General features: G+C 43.8%; 1 protein-coding gene across 1 annotated transcript; it reads right to left on the minus strand.

The window, feature by feature from the left end:
* Positions 1–9473: 9473 nt before the first annotated feature.
* Positions 9474–14195, minus strand: LOC115118558 (protein mono-ADP-ribosyltransferase PARP16-like). Its single transcript, XM_029647205.2, has 7 exons — positions 13768–14195; positions 12911–13110; positions 12539–12676; positions 12090–12296; positions 11681–11852; positions 11235–11379; positions 9474–10287 (listed from the first exon to the last, which is right to left on the minus strand). Exons 2-7 carry the CDS (start codon positions 13100–13102, stop codon positions 10152–10154), a joined length of 990 nt encoding a protein of 329 aa, XP_029503065.2. The 5' UTR covers positions 13103–13110; positions 13768–14195; the 3' UTR covers positions 9474–10151.
* Positions 14196–17642: the final 3447 nt, after the last annotated feature.

The raw sequence follows: 17642 nt of genomic DNA on the forward strand, positions 1-17642 counted from the left end.
TGCAACCAGCACTATGATGCAACCATTACTGATGCAACCACCACTATGATGCAACCAGCACTATGATGCAGCCAGCACTATGATGCAGCCAGCACTATGATGCAGTCAGCACTATGATGCAACCAGCACTATGATGCAGCCAGCACTATGATGCAACCAGCACTATGATGCAACCAGCACTATGATGCAGCCAGCACTATGATGCAGCCAGCACTATGATGCAACCAGCACTATGATGCAGCCAGCACTATGATGCAACCAGCACTATGATGCAGCCAGCACTATGATGCAACCAGCACTATGATGCAACCAGCACTATGATGCAGCCAGCACTATGATGCAACCAGCACTATGATGCAGCCACCACTATGATGCAGCCACCACTATGATGCAACCAGCACTATGATACAGCCAGCACTATGATGCAGCCAGCACTATGATACAGCCAGCACTATGATACAGCCAGCACTATGATGCAGCCAGCACTATGATGCAGCCAGCACTATGATGCAACCAGCACTATGATGCAGCCAGCACTATGATGCAACCAGCACTATGATGCAGCCAGCACTATGATGCAGCCAGCACTATGATGCAACCAGCACTATGATGCAGCCAGCACTATGATGCAGCCAGCACTATGATGCAACGAGCACTATGATGCAACCAGCACTATGATGCAGCCACCACTATGATGCAGTCAGCACTATGATGCAGCCAGCACTATGATGCAGCCACCACTATGATACAGCCAGCACTATGATGCAACCGACACTATGATGCAACCAGCACTATGATGCAGTCAGCACTATGATGCAGTCAGCACTATGATGCAGTCAGCACTATGATGCAACCAGCACTATGATGCAGCCACCACTATGATGCAGCCAGCACTATGATGCAGCCAGCACTATGATGCAGCCAGCACCATGATGCAACCAGCACTATGATGCAGCCAGCACTATGATGCAACCAGCACCATGATGCAGCCAGCACTATGATGCAACCAGCACTATGATGCAGTCAGCACTATGATGCAACCAGCACTATGATGCAACCAGCACTATGATGCAGCCAGCACTATGATGCAGCCAGCACTATGATGCAGCCAGCACTATGATGCAACCAGCACTATGATGCAGCCAGCACTATGATGCAACCAGCACTATGATGCAGCCACCACTATGATGCAGCCACCACTATGATGCAACCAGCACTATGATGCAGCCACCACTATGATGCAGCCACCACTATGATGCAACCAGCACCATGATGCAACCAGCACTATGATGCAACCACCACTATGATGCAGCCAGCACTATGATGCAGCCAGCACTATGATGCAGCCAGCACTATGATGCAGCCAGCACCATGATGCAACCAGCACTATGATGCAACCAGCACTATGATGCAACCAGCACTATGATGCAGCCAGCACTATGATGCAGCCAGCACTATGATGCAGCCAGCACCATGATGCAACCAGCACTATGATGCAACCAGCACTATGATTTAACCACCACTATGATGCAACCAGCACTATGATGCAGCCAGCACTATGATGCAGCCTGCACTATTATTGCATAAAGAGTGAGTCCATGCGACTTATGTGACTTGTTAAGCAAATGTTTACTCCTGAACTTATTTAGGTTTGCCATAACAAATGGGTTGAATACTTATTGACATCAAGACGTTTCAGCTTTTCATTTTTAATAAATTTGTTTAAAAAAAGTGTAAAAACATAATTCCACTTTGACATTATGGGGTATTGAGTGTAGGTCAGTGACAAAAAAAAAAAATATATATAAATCAGGCTGAAAATGTGGAAATAATCAAGGGGTGTGAACACTTTCTGAACGCACTGTACACCTGCATAGAGGTTACTGAATAACCGTCTTTATGAGCCTACAATGACAAAGTCAGTAGAAGACAGGAATACTGCCTGGCCCAACAATAGGCTGTTTGTTCTCTGAACGTCCTTCAGATGTCTGTCTGGCTTATATAAAGTGGCTTCTGGTGAAGAAATAGTCATCAAGAAAAAGGGAGAAAAAAAAAAACGAATTCACAAGTACAGGTGGTCATTTTTGTGAGAAGAAGGTGTTCATTGAGCAGCTGAGTTATCAGTTATTCCACAGACATGTTTAATATCTCAGTTACAATCACAGGCTTCTAAAAGACCACACACGATCAAATTTAAGGACGGCGATAAAACAAATAAATCAAGATGATGTCAGCTGCTTCTCCGCAACAATTTTAATTCCAAAAGGTATTAATTAATAAAAACATTGTGAAATATGATAAACCACAGTTAAGTAGGACACAGTCTGAAAGCATTAAAAAATATGTATATATATTATACACCTAGTTTGGATGTTTAGGTTATTTTCCAGGGGGAATGTAGGGCACGAAGGTACATCCTGGTTGATAAATTAAAAATAAAAAAACTGACAGATTAGTGATTAGATTAGTTTTCAGCTATTAACTTTCTTCTGGAACCAACTTTGTTCTAATGCAAATGTTTAATAAATCTGGTCCGAGGGAACATACTGTATTTATTGATTAAAATATCAGTTGAGAAATATCATTGTTTAAAGTCATAAAATGCTAAGCTATAAATAGTTTTGCAAACCTACCCTTTGCTAAATGTTTTCAGTTTGTAAGTAAACTATTGATACAAGATTGCACAACATATTTCCATATTATTACTACGATTCAAAAGCATGTTCATTAACATAAATACATCCTTACTGACTAAACTAGTGTTTCTTCTTCTCTCCAATAGCTGATATCCAAGAACATTGACAGGGACAGCCTTGTGTTATCTGGACAGGGACAGCCTTGTGTTATCTGGACAGGGACTGCCTTGTGTTATCTGGACAGGGACAGCCTTGTGTTATCTGGACAGGGACAGCCTTGTGTTATCTGGACAGGGACAGCCTTGTGTTATCTGGACAGGGACAGCCTTGTGTTATCTGGACAGGGACAGCCTTGTGTTATCTGGACAAGGACAGCCTTGTGTTATCTGGACAGGACAGCCTTGTGTTATCTGGACAGGGACAGCCTTGTGTTATCTGGACAGGGACAGCCTTGTGTTATCTGGACAGGGACAGCCTTGTGTTATCTGGACAGGGACAGCCTTGTGTTATCTGGACAGGGACAGCCTTGTGTTATCTGGACAGGACAGCCTTGTGTTATCTGGACAGGGACAGCCTTGTGTTATCTGGACAGGGGCAGCCTTGTGTTATCTGGACAGGGACAGCCTTGTGTTATCTGGACAGGGACAGCCTTGTTGTCATGTTCTGACCTTTATTTCCGTTGTTTTGTATTTATTCAGTATGGTCAGGGCGTGAGTTGGGTGGGCAGTCTATGTTTGTTTTTCTATGATTTGGGGATTTGTATGTTTCGGCCTAGTATGGTTCTCAATCAGAGGCAGGTGTCATTAGTTGTCTCTGATTGAGAATCATACTTAGGTAGCCTGGGTTGCACTGTTTGTTTGTGGGTGATTGTCTATGCTAGTGGCTTGTGTCAGCACAGGTCTCATTTGTAGCGTCACGGTCGTTATTGGTTTATTGTTTTTGTATGCAGTGTTCAGTACTTTCTTTAATTAAATATTCACTATGAACACATACCACGCCGCATTTTGGTCCTCTGATCCTTCTCGCCTCTCATCTTCAGATGAAGAGGAGGAAGACCGTGACACTTGTGTTATCTGGACAGGGATAGAACAGGCAGTGATATATTTACATAATAGCTTGTGTATGGCAGACTCCTCGGTGAACAAAGCTAGCCGCCACTGTTATCAAGCCCGTGTATTGGTCCTGTTGTCCACTGATAATAAACACAGATAAGAATGGACCTTCAGGGATCCAGCTGTCATAAAACATTCCCACGGACAGGCAGCATGATAAAGTTACAATATGGAGGAACACACAGACCAATGAGAAGTTATACAACAAACAAGTGTTTCAAATGCTTTTCTGGTTCTTCTCATCTCTCCACAGGATAACATCCACATTCTACTCTGTCTACACCTATAGATGTACACTATATATACAAAAGTATGTGGACAGCCCATTCAAATGAGTGTATTCGGCTGTATTCAACCACACCCGTTGCTGACAGGTGTATAAAATCGAGCACACAGCCATGCAATCTCCATAGACAAACATTGGCAGAAGAATGGCCTTACTGAAGGACTCAGTGACTTTCAACATGGCAGAGTCAAAGGATGCCACCATTCTAACAAGTCAGTTCGTAAAATTTCTGCCACGCTAGAGCTGCCCTGGTCAACTGTAAGTGCTGTTATTGTGAAGTGGAAACATCTAGGAGCAACAACGGTTCAGCCGCAAAGTGGTAGGCCACACAAGCTCACAGAACGGGACCGGCGAGTGCTGAAGCACGTAAAATTCATCTGTCCTCGTTTGCAACTGTCACTACCGAGTTCCAAACTGCCTCCGGAAGCAACGTCAGCACAATAACTGTTCGTTGGGAGCTTCATGAAATGTGTTTCCATGGCCAAGCAGCCACACACAAGCCTAAGATCACCATGTGCAATGCCAAGCGTCGGCTGTAGTGGTGTAAAGCTCGTCGCCACTCTGGAGCAGTGGAAACGTGTTCTCTGGAGTGATGAATCACGTTTCACCCTCTGGCAGTTTGACAGACAAATCTGGGTTTGGCGGATGCCAGGAAAACACTGCCTGCCCGAATGCATAATGCCAACTGTAAAGTTTGGTGGAGGAATAATGGTATGGGGCTGTTTTTCATGGTTCAGGCTAGGCCCCTTAGTTCCAGTGAAGGGAAATCAACACTACAGTATACAATGAAGATTCTATGCTTCCAACTTTGTGGCAACAGTTTGGGGAAGGTCCTTTCCTGTTTCAGAATGATAACACCCCTGTACACAAAGCGAGGCCCATACAGAAATGATTTGTTGAGATCGGTGTGGAAGAACTTGACTGGCCTGCACAGAACCCTGACCTCAACCCTTTGGGATGAATTGGAACGCCGCCTGCGAACCAGGCCTAATCACCCAACATCAGTGCCCGACCTCACGAATGCTCTTGTCGCTGAATGGAAGCACGTACCTGTAGCAATGTTCCAACATCTAGTGGAAAGCCTTCCCAGTCGAGTGGAGGCTGTTATAGCAAAGGGGGGACCAACTCCATGTTAATGCCCATGATTTTGGAATGAGATGTTCAACAAGCAGGTATCCACATACTTTTGGCCAAGTAGTGGATCATCCAACAAACCAGTAAATTTTCATTTACAGGCCACAGTCACCAACAGTATCTACACCAAGAGTATCTACACCAACAGTATCTACACCAACAGTATCTACACCAACAGTATCTACACCAACAGTATCTACAATTCTTTTCACTTTTTTTTTTTATACATAGAAATATCTGAATACTCCCAACCTCAAATCCTTTAGGTTTAAGAGAAACAGTCTACTAGCTACGCTGGCTCTGTCTAATCTTGTATAGTTTGTAAAGTGCTGTTGAGATGTGACATTTCATGAGAAACAGCCTACTAGCTAATCTTGATGTATGTTGCAGCTATAATCCACCATTTAAATAAAAATCCCAAATGTATTTGTTACGATTAAGATCCAACTGTAAGAAATGAAAATGTCATAAGTGATACAAAATATATGATATGATTGTTTTGGGAATATCTTATAACAATAAAACAATTAAATGATGTATAAAGAATATATAACAGCTCTTCAAGAATTAGGGTCCTCTTGACAAATTCAAGTGGTTTTTCATTATAAAAAGGACAACAGCAAAGCATAAGACAACTCAAATGGTTTAATAACAACCAGGGAAAGTCCTTCACTTGTCATGAGGTAAAAAAAAACCAGATCAACAAAGACGTTGACCACAAAGATGTACAGATACAAGGACTACATTGACAGGACTCCTTGTCCAATAAGAAACACATTGTTTCTGTTGCGAAACGTTTTGCTACTGTGTGCCCTAATGAACACAACCCAGAAGTACACTATTGCAGACTGATATAGCAGTGATTACTGATGAAAGCAACAATCATAGCAGTATTTTATATTCGCTAAGCGTAAGGCAGATGCAGGCAAAATGTAAGTAGTTGTGCAACAATAAAAACATTTTTTAAAACTGAGCAAAATTTAACTGCCTACAGTGCATTCGGAAAGTATTCAGACCCCTTCACTTTTTGTTACGTTACAGCCTTATTCTAAAAAGTATTAAAACATTATTTTATTTTTTTATCAATCTACACAATACCCCATAAAGACAAAGTGAAAACAGGGTTTTAGACATTTTTGCAAATGTATTCAAAATAAAAAACAGAAATACCTTATTTACATAAGTATTCAGAACCTTTGCTTTGAGACTCAAAATTGAGCTCAGGTGCATCCTGTTTCCATTGATCATCCTTGAGATGTTTCTACAACTTGGGAGTCCACCTCTGGTAAATTCAATTGATTGGAGCCAAGACTGTAATCGCTTCCAAAGAGGCTTCAACAAAGTACTGAGTAAAGGGTCTGAATACTTTAACAAATGTTATAAATTTGCAAATATTCCTATAAACCTGTTTTGTCATTATGGGTTATTGTGTGTGTGTAGAATGGGGGGGGGGGGGGGGGCAATGTAATGCATTTTAGAATAAGGCTCTAACATTTAAATAATGTGGGAAAAGTCAAGGGCTCTGAATACTTTCCGAATGCTCTGTATTTTTGTTAGGTTCAATTCCATTTTAATTCCAGTTATTTTAGGAAGTACACTGAAATTCCTATTCTCTTCAATGCTTTTCAATGGTCCTCTGTTGCGCTTGCTACGCCAAAATAGTGGGTTTGATTCCCGGGACAACCCATACGTAAATATGCATGCATGACTAAGTCGCATTGGATAAAAGCGTCTGTTAAATTACATATTAATGAAGGAAATATGAAATTTCAATGTACTGAAATTGACCTCAAAACCTGTTTTGTTAGTGATTAAAAAGGCTACTCAGCGATATGACATAGTATTCCATGATAACGTTTACTTTCAACAGGAAATGACTCAAAGCATGGTTTCCTTCATGTGAAAACAGTCTTATGTGCTGACCACACCGCTCTGCGTGCGTCCGCAATCGCGCGCATGTTGATTTTGTCCACCCAGGTCAAAAAGCATTAAACATATGGCAATTTAGCTTGCTTGCTGTTGCTAGCTAATTTGTCCTATTTGGCTAGCTAGCTTGCTGTTGCTAGCTAGCTTGTCCTGGGATATAAACCTTGGGTTGTTATTTTACCTGAAATGCCCAAGGTCCTCTACTCCGATAATTAATCCACAGATAAAAGGGGAAACCTAGTTAGTTTCTAGTAATCTCTCCTCCTTCAGGCTTCTTCTTCGGACTTTAGATTACTGCACCTGTACATAGCACATGTATAATTTAGCCCAAACAACTACCTCTTCCCCTACTGTATTTATTTATTTTCCTCCTTTGCACCCCATTATTTCTATTTCTACTTTGCACATTCTTCCACTACAAATCTACCATTCCAGTGTTTAACTTGCTATATTGTATTTACTTCTCCACCATGGCCTTGTTTTTGCCTTTTTCTACCTTATCTCACCTCATTTGCTCACATTGTATATATACTTATTTTTCTACTGTATTATTGACTGTATGTTTGTTTTACTCCATGTGTAACTCTGTGTTGTTGTGTGTCGTAAATGAGAACTTGTTCTCAACTTGCCTACCTGGTTAAATAAAGGTGAAATAAATAGAAAATAAATATGGCGGTTGGCAACCAACTTTAAGGTGCATTTACCACCACCAACTTGAGTGGATAGTGGACCTCAGTTCATCTTTCAATCACCCATGTGAGTATATGCTCCTAAAAACCAATGAGGAGATGGGAGAGGAGAGACTCACAGCACGTCAAGCGTCACAAAGCGCTGGCCGTCTTCGCAAGACGCTCGTTGACACGCGTGAACAGTGTGGCTGCAATGATTGAATAACATGTATGTGTACACGTATTTTTGCAACGCTCGCTCATGAGACGCGGGCGATGTTGTCAGCATGTGAGGGTGTTATAACCATAGCTGTGATAACCATGTATACTGTACATACAAAGGGATGTAAGATGGAAAACACATGAAATGGGAACAGTGTTAAGGTGTCTGTCCTGTTTGCCCACGTCGCCTGTGCTGTCCGTCCATCCGTCCGGTCTGTCTCCTGTGCCGTCCGTCCGTCCGGTCCGTCTCCTGTGCCGTCCGTCCAGTCTGTCTCCTGTGCTGTCCGTCCATCCGTCCGGTCCGTCTCCTGTGCTGTCCATCCGTCCGTCCGGTCCGTCTCCTGTGCTGTCCGTCCGTCCGGTCCGTCTCCTGTGCTGTCCGTCCGTCCGTCCGGTCTGTCTGTCTCCTGTGCCGTCCGTCCGTCCGGTCTGTCTGTCTCCTGTGCCGTCCGTCCGTCCGGTCTGTCTGTCTCCTGTGCCGTCCGTCCGTCCGGTCTGTCTGTCTCCTGTGCCGTCCGTCCAGTCTGTCTCCTGTGCTGTCCGTCCGGTCCGTCTCCTGTGCTGTCCATCCGTCCGTCCGGTCCGTCTCCTGTGCTGTCCGTCCGGTCCGTCTCCTGTGCTGTCCATCTGTCCGTCCGGTCCGTCCGTCTCCTGTTTCTGTCCGTCCGTCCCTGTGCTGTCCATCCGTCCGTCCGTCCGTCTCCTGTGTGCTGTCCGTCCGTCCGGTTGTCTGTGCTGTCCGTCCGTCCGCTGTCCGTCCGTCCGGTCCGTCTCCTGTGCTGTCCGTCCGTCCGGTCTGTCTCCTGTGCTGTCCGTCCGTCCGGTCTGTCTCCTGTGCTGTCCGTCCGTCCGGTCTGGTCTGTCTCCTGTGCTGTCCGTCCGTCCGTCCGGTCGGTCTGTCTCCTGTGCTGTCCGTCCGTCCGGTCTGTCTCCTGTGCTGTCCGTCCGTCCGGTCTGTCTCCTGTGCTGTCCGTCCGTCCGTCCGGTCGGTCTGTCTCCTGTGCTGTCCGTCCGTCCGGTCTGTCTCCTGTGCTGTCCGTCCGTCCGGTCTGTCTCCTGTGCTGTCCGTCCGTCCGGTCTGTCTCCTGTGCTGTCCGTCCGTCCGGTCTGTCTCCTGTGCTGTCCGTCCGTCCGGTCTGTCTCCTGTGCTGTCCGTCCGTCCGGTCTGTCTCCTCCTGTGCTGTCCGTCCGTCCGGTCTGTCTCCTGTGCTGTCCGTCCGTCCGGTCTGTCTCCTGTGCTGTCCGTCCGTCCGGTCTGTCTCCTGTGCTGTCCGTCCGTCCGGTCCGTCTCTGTGCTCCGTCCTCCGGGTCGTCCTGTCTGTCGTCCGTCCGGTCTGTCTCTGTGCTCCCTGTGCTGTCCGTCCCGTCCGGTCTGTCTCCTGTGCTGTCCGTCCGTCCGGTCTGTCTCCTGTGCTGTCTGTCCGTCCGGTCTGTCTCCTGTGCTGTCCGTCCGGTCTCCTGTCTCCGTCCGGTCTGTCCTGTGCTGTCCGTCCGGTCTGTCTCCTGTGCGGTCCGTCCGTCTGTCTCCTGTGCTGTCCGTCCGGTCTGTCTCCTGTGCTGTCCGTCCGGTCTGTCTCCTGTGCTGTCCGTCCGGTCTGTCTCCTGTGCTGTCCGTCCGGTTTGTCTCCTGTGCTGTCCGTCCGGTTTGTCTCCTGTGCGGTCCGTCCGGTTTGTCTCCTGTGCGGTCCGTCCAGTCTGTCCCCTGTGCTGTCTGTCCGTCCGGTCTGTCTCTGTGTTAGGGAAGGCACTATGAATGAGAAGAATGGTCCATGTCTAGATGAACTATTCCTTCTCATAAGAAACTGTTGAAATTTCACACGTTGTTGAACTTGACACACTGCTCTTCCCAAGTTTGAAGTGCAGTGGTGTCAAACTCATTCCATGGAGGCTCTAGTGTCTGCTGGTTTTTCTTTTCAATTAAGTCCTAGACAACCAGTTGAGGGGAGTTATTTACTAATCAGTGACCTTAATTCATCAATCAAGTACAAGGGAGGCGCGAAAACCTGCAGACACTCGGCACTCCGTGGAATGAGTTTCACGCTCGTGCCTTAGGGTCAAGCCCAAGCGTTGGAAAGGAAACTATTTCCCTAGTAAAACACCAGGGTTTAAGCCCATAGGAAGCCTCAGGCTGGACCATCTTGGGCTGAAGTGGAAAAGCACCATGACGTCACCGGAAGAGCCGGTTCCAGAAGGAGAGGAATGTGGTGGAGTTGAAGGTACCGATGAAGATGAGAAGCAGTAGGTAGAGACTCATCATAATGGCAAAGTGATGTCTGACCAGCCACGACCTGCCCTGGGAATGTCTGGAAACATCACAAAAAAAAAAAAATCACATCACACAAGTCAAAAGACTACATCTGCACCACAGAAGAAGTAAACGCATATAGGAGTTGGAACGGCAATGAAAATCTGAAGTGGCTGCTGACGTCAAGCTGGAAAGTTCATCCTTTTCCCAATGTACTGGCAACACACAGAGACACCACTAGAGGGCAGCAAAGATAACACAGATGGTAAAATATATAGGCACACTTGCATGATTCTCTATTTTTTAATCAAATCACTTGAAGTTGAAAAAATGTATTTGTTTGATTTACAAATGCACAGGAACAATAAAACAATAATAATCTAAAGTGAAATTGAGATTGAAGTAAAAATCGACTAAATTATTCTAAATTCAAATACATTTCATTGGAGGCAATGATTCTTGTTTCCTGTGTAATTTATCATCTCACATGTGGTAAATTGCAGGTAACATTGAACCAATTTTGAAAAGAAAAAACAGAACATTCTGCTCGATTTTTAAGAGCAAGGTGCCAATATATTTGACCGCATTTGTGCATCCAGTTAGCAGTTTGTCAAAGAGGTGTTGGACTTTAACAGTAGTGCTCCATCTATACAGGTGACTTACCTGGACAGGTGTCTTCTCCTAGAGTACACTAGCAGGTACTAACCTGGACAGGTGTCTTCTCCTAGAGTACACTAGCAGGTACTAACCTGGACAGGTGTCTTCTCTGAGAGTACACTAGCAGGTACTAACCTGGACAGGTGTCTTCTCTGAGAGTACACTAGCAGGTACTAACCTGGACAGGTGTCTTCTCTGAGAGTACACTAGCAGGTACTAACCTGGACAGGTGTCTTCTCTGAGAGTACACTAGCAGGTACTAACCTGGACAGGTGTCTTCTCAGAGTACACTAGCAGGTACTAACCTGGACAGGTGTCTTCTCTGAGAGTACACTAGCAGGTACTAACCTGGACAGGTGTCTTCTCTGAGAGTACACTAGCAGGTATTTGACTCGGAGCAGCTGATTGTTGGTGACCACAAAGTACTTCTGAGGGACCTCTCCTCCTTCACTGTTCCTGGCTCTGGATCGCTGCCGGTCAATGGTCTCCGAGTCTGAAACAGGTTTAGGGAAATAATTATTGACAGGGTTTAGGAGGTAGCTGTTGTTTACATTTCTGTAGCATTGTCCATCAAATTAATCAAAAAGCCCTTTCTTTTTCTTATTTTTTTTTTACATAAAAAAAGTGCATTACAGTAACCCGGCCTCAACCCCTAAGAGCAAACAGAAGAAAACCACCCTAGAAGGAAGAAACCTTGAGAGGAACCAGACTCAGAGGAAAGTCATATCCACCTCTGCCTGTACTGGGTCTCCACTCATCTGTTATGAAGTATCCTAGAGGTTGTGCAAACGTACCTTTCCTCTTTACCTGGCACTTGACGTCTGGGTGGTCAATGACCTCACACATGGCGACACAGCTTAGCAACGGTCCCAGGAGGCTGTCGCGCCAACCGTTGCCATGGGGACTGTAGAGGACCGCCATGCTGAGGTCACTGGTGAGGTAGGTGCCCTCTCCGAACAATGATGTCTGTGGGGGAAAATCACAAAACACAACAGTCAGTCAGTCAAAAAAATTAAATAATGGTCTGACAAATTATTAGATTTTACTCTGCAACTTCAAATGATGCTATAGATAATATTGGCTATTGACTCAACATAACAATTATCTGTGAACATATCAACCATACTCAAGTAGGGCTACTGGGAACCAAAGATCATCTCCATCATGACAGGCCTGGTGGGACTGCCACATTTCTGCACTGACCTTGTTGAGGTGGCAGTGTAGTCCGTTGTGTATGATAGAATGGAAGTTCTCCAGTCGGCTGCCGTGGAATGCATAGAAGAGGTCGCGTCCCGCCCGCGTCTTCTCAAACTTAACGTTCATCTGGTCGCAGTACTCTAGCTCAAACAGAAAGTCCGGGACCGGCGTAGAGATCCCCTCAGCCTCTGTCAGGTTACAGAGCTTGACATACTGGTGAAGGGGCAGCAGAGAGGAGAGGGGGAACAAGGATATTCAAGGGCCGCCCTGGCCAGGACTAAAACCCGGGACCAGCAACTGTCAGCAGAATACCAGCAGTTACGCCAAGAGATCCAAACCCCTTTGACGTGAACGCTAGGTGTAGGTTATAAGACGGTAATGCTGAGCTGACAGGAACATCCAATCATCTGAGAATGTTGATAGTGAGGTGATCATGTTATTGACTTTGCCTTTACCTCATCTTTCTGTAGTGTCTTCACAGCGAAGCTCTTGGAGAAGAGAACCCAGTGTGTGAGGGCCAGATGATGGTCAGCTTTGCCAGGTCTCAATCTCACCAGCTCCCTCACACCAGGCAAACTGCTCACATCTGACAGCTGGGAGGAACACAAGAGGAGTCTATAACCTAGGAGAGCCGGCTACATCAACACAGTACAGTACTGATTACAGTACATTGCATCACCAACTGGACAGGTGTGGTACACAGTGACGCTGAATAATGTGTTTGAATTCTAGCAGAAAGGCTGCATCTGAAGGTTTAAATTATAAGTCAAATATTATCTTTTGATATGAGAAAATATCAGTGTTTCCTGTCCTGTCTAACTCCTCACCAGCTCATCAAACTCCTTGGTGTCAGTGTCTCTGATGTATCTGGGGGGGTAGGGTCTGAGCAGTGAGTCCCTCTTGTAGCTCTGAGCAGCAGCAACAAACAGGCTGCATCTCAGGTCAGCAGCTACTGGGTCCCTGTGAAGACAGGAACACACCAGCTCCCTGACTTCATCTGGTGGGAGTGGCGGCTGCATTTCCAACACTGTAGACAATGGAGATAAGAGACGCGTCGCAGGTCCCAAGTGTACACGGACATCACTGACAGCTAATAATGGACACGTATAAACAGAATATTGATTGTGCGAGAACTGCTACAGTGTAAAACCATTCAAATGTGGAGGGACCACTATCAGATTTACATAGAGATGTGGCTGGACCTTTCTAATCAGAATTGATTCAGAAAAGCATGCAGAAAGGCATTAACCTAGTTAACTAACTTAATCTTTACCACCAAAGGCTGAGTGCAAATTGGATGTGTAGCCAGCCACAGGCTATAGCTAGTTAGCTAATAATGTTTATATAGTTGTGCCATATGTCAACAAAACCTGTTGGTTCATTATGACAATGTTAAATAATTAATACACTTCGTTTAAAGAGACACAATGCTACTTTACAAACGTAGCTTAGGCTATCTTAAAAAAAAACTTGGGTCAGTCATAAAGATGAAAGATAAGTTAACTAACGTTAGATGAAGCTGGTAGCTAGCTGGGTAGCTAACGTTAGCTTAGCATAAACGAATTAGCATATCCGACAAAAAGCAATACATCTGGCTCACAAACAATACTAAAACGTCTTTATGTACTTGTCAACTTGTAATAACTAGATGAGATATTAAAAACGTATTGCTTTATAAACCTACCTGAGTGAGCCCGTTACTAACCGCTGGTTCGACTGGTAACGAAGATAATGTAATATATTGACAAGATAGCTGAGTGACCGCTCTAACAATGGAAATGTGCTCAGTGATCAAAGGCAGGCGCGAACAGCTGGGACAATTCTAGCCGATGAGAGGGCAGATACGCGTGTGAACAACAGGCAAAACCAAGTCGTTTTTCTCAAAGTTGTCGGAATTCCACGTGCATCCAATTATATCAGTACATTTTAACAGACTAAACATTGCGAAACTTCTATTCGATCAATGAAGCCTTACGGTATTCGAAACTCTTATAGACCTCAATAGAAAAAAAGCCTTATCTCCACTAAGGTAAAACAAGAACACTTATCTCACGCTGACAGATTTTGGGCTGAGTAAATCCTCTCGCTTTGCCTCTTCCTCTCTGCTGGGGACATCACTAGTTGCCACATCTACAAAGTCATAAACCCCGCCCATTTCTATAATTGTTCTTCTTAAAATGTGATTTTAAACCTAACTACACTGCCAACCTTATGCCCAACCTTAAATTAAAACCAAAAATTACATTTTTGTTTATATGCATTTTCACAATATAGTAAATTTTGACTTTGTGTCTGTGGTAACTTGTCGAAACACTCTGCTGGTACCATGTATCCGGCCACGTATTGAAGACACACGATTAAAATATAACTAGTCTTGCAGAGTGTCTCCAGAGTTGTGTCTGTTGCTCACAGGGTTGGATGATGGAGGACGTTGGGTGGCGTGGGCTGGGGGAAGTTGGAATAGTCCCACAGTGTATTTTACTGGAAATGTGCCTCTATGCAGGGGCTGCTTCTTGAGATTATATATACAGTTGAAGTCGGAAGTTTACATACACTTAGGTTGGAGTCATTAAAACTAGTTTTTCAACCACTCCACAAATGTCTTGTTAACAAACTATAGTTTTGGCAAATCGGTTAGGACATCTACTTTGTGCATGACACAAGTAATATTTCCAACAATTGTTTAGAGACAGATTATTTCACTTATAACTCACTGTATCACAATTCCAGAGGGTCAGAAGTTTCCATACACCAAATTGAATGTGCTTTTAAACAGCTTGGAAAATTCCAGGAAATTATGTAATGGCTTTAGAAGCTTCTGATAGGCTAATTGACATCATTTGAGTCAATTGGAGGTGTACCTGTGGATACATTTCAAGGCCTACCTTCAAACTCAGTCAGTGCCTCTTTGTTTGACATCATGGGAAAATCAAAAGAAATCAGCCAAGACCTCAGAAAAACAAGTCTGGTTCATCCTTGGGAGCAATTTCCAAACGCCTGAAGGTACCACGTTCATCTGTACAAACAATAGACCTCCACAAGTCTGGTTCATCCCTGGGAGCAATTTCCAAACGCCTGAAGGTACCACGTTCATCTGTACAAACAATAGTACGCAAGTATAAACACCATGGGACCATGCAGCCATTATACAGCTCAGGCAGGAGATGCGTTCTGTCTCCTAGAGATGAACGTACTTTGGTGCAAAAAGTGCAAATCAATCCCAAAACAACAGCAAAGGACCTTGTGAAGATTGTGGAGGAAACAGGTACAAAAGTATCTATATCCACAGTAAAATGAGTCCTATATCGACATAATCTGAAAGGCCGCTCAGCAAGGAAGAAGCCACTGCTCCAAATCCGCCATAAAAAAGCCAGACTACGGTTTGCAACTGCACATGGGGACAAAGATCCTACTTTTTGGAGAAAAGTCCTCTGGTCGGATTAAACAAAAATAGAACTGTTTGGCCATAATGACCATCGTTATGTTTGGAGGAAAAAGGGGGAGGCGGGCAACCCAAAAAACACCATCCCAACTGTGGCAGCATCACCCCTTTTTTTTCTACTGTGTTATTGACTGTATGTTTGTTTATTCCATGTGTACCTCTCTGTTGTTGTTGTTTGTGTCACACTGCTTAGCTTTATCTTGGCCAGGTCGCAGTTGTAAATGAGAACTTGTTCTCAACTGGCCTACCTGGTTTAAATAATGGTGAAATAAAAAATGTTGTGGGGGTGCTTTGCTGCAGGAGGGACTGGTGCACTTTATAAAATAGATGGCATCATGAGACAGGGAAATTGTGGATATATTTAAGCAACATCTCAGGACATCAGTCAGGAAGTTAAAGCTTGGTTTCAAATGGGTCTTCCAACTGAACAATGACCCCAAGCATACTTCCAAAGTTGTGTCAAAATGGCCTAAGGACAACAAAGTCAAGGTATTGGAGTGGCCATCACAAAGCCCTGACCCCAATCCTATAAAACATTTGTGGGCAGAACTGAAAAAGTGTCTGCAAGCAAGGAGGCCTACAAACCTGACTCAGTTACACCAGCTTTGTCAGGAGGAATGGGCCAAAATTCACCCAACTTATTGTGGGAACCTTGTGGAAGGCTACCCGAAATGTTTGACCCAAGTGAAACAATTTAAAGGCAATGCTACCAAATACTAATTGAGTGTATGTAAACTTCTGACCCACTGGGAATGTGATGAAAGAAATAAAAGCTGAAATAAATAATTTATCTCTACTACTATTCTGACATTTCACATTCCTAAAATAAAGTGGTGATCCTAACTGACCTAAAACAGGGAATTTTTACAAGGATTAAATGGAATTGTGAAAAACTGAGTTTAAATGTATTTGGCCAAGGTGTATGTAAACTTCCGACTTTAACTGTATATATATAATACCAGTAAAATACCAGTCATAAGTTTGGACTCACCTACTCATTCAAGGGTTTTTCATAATTTTTTTACTATTTTCTACATTAGAATAATCTTGATGAAGACATCAAAATGATGAAATAACAGATATGGAATCATGTAGTAACCAAAAAAGTGTTAAACAGATTCTTCCTTGATGACTGCTTTGGTTGAGACTAACTGGTTGAGAGAATACCAAGAGTGTGCAAAAGCTGTCATCAAGGCAAAGGATGTCTACTTTGAAGAATCTGAAATATAAAATATATTTTGATTTGTTAAAAAAAATGGTTTACTACATGATTCCATGTGTTATTTCATCGTTTTGATGTCTTCACTATTACTCTACAATGTAGAAAATAGTCCAAATAAAGAACAACCCTGGAATGAGTAGGTGTGTCCAAACTTTTGACTGGTACTGTATATAAATGAGAGAGAGAGAGAAAGAGAATTGTAGGATATTATGCGCCTCAACAGCTATCATCTACATTTTAAACTATAGTAGTGCAGGCTTAACGCTAATATGTGAAAATAATATTTTTTGTTTTTGCAATATCAGCATGTAAAGTAGCTAGTTAGCAATAAAATCGCCTAAACAAACTGCACTATCAATTTAGGAATACAATCTCACCGTGTTCAAACTGCAGATCATTCGCAACAGCAGATGCACTTCTGAGGAGATGGGAAACGTTTCCCATGCCACGTCAAAGGGCCGCGCGGTGCATTATGTGTGATTCTGGGACAAGGGGCGCTCTCCTTCAATGATTGAATGGGAGTCTAATTGAGCGCTAGCAACAAAAAAAACATCACGAATTTCGTCAACAAGAAGTTAACATTACAAATATTTTCCGAGATGTGAGATAATTAACTTACTATGTGTAATATTATATAGTTTTGGAATCGTGACATTACGTACTTTCGAGGAAAATAGGCACGTTATTCGACAAATACACTGATATTGAGAAGGCATTGCTTGACGAAAAGCTTAGCAACCGCGTTACGTTGCATGACAACATGAACACGATTGGTCGACTGTCTGCTGGGTCGGGCGTTAAAACTTTCTTCATTCATTAGATTCCCATCTTCTTTGGATAATATCTCTGGTAGACAAATAGGACAAATGTGCTAGAATTCTCTAGGTAGGAATAT

The sequence above is a fragment of the Oncorhynchus nerka genome, linkage group LG17 (assembly GCF_034236695.1).
Source record: "Oncorhynchus nerka isolate Pitt River linkage group LG17, Oner_Uvic_2.0, whole genome shotgun sequence".
Lineage (NCBI taxonomy): Eukaryota > Metazoa > Chordata > Actinopteri > Salmoniformes > Salmonidae > Oncorhynchus > Oncorhynchus nerka.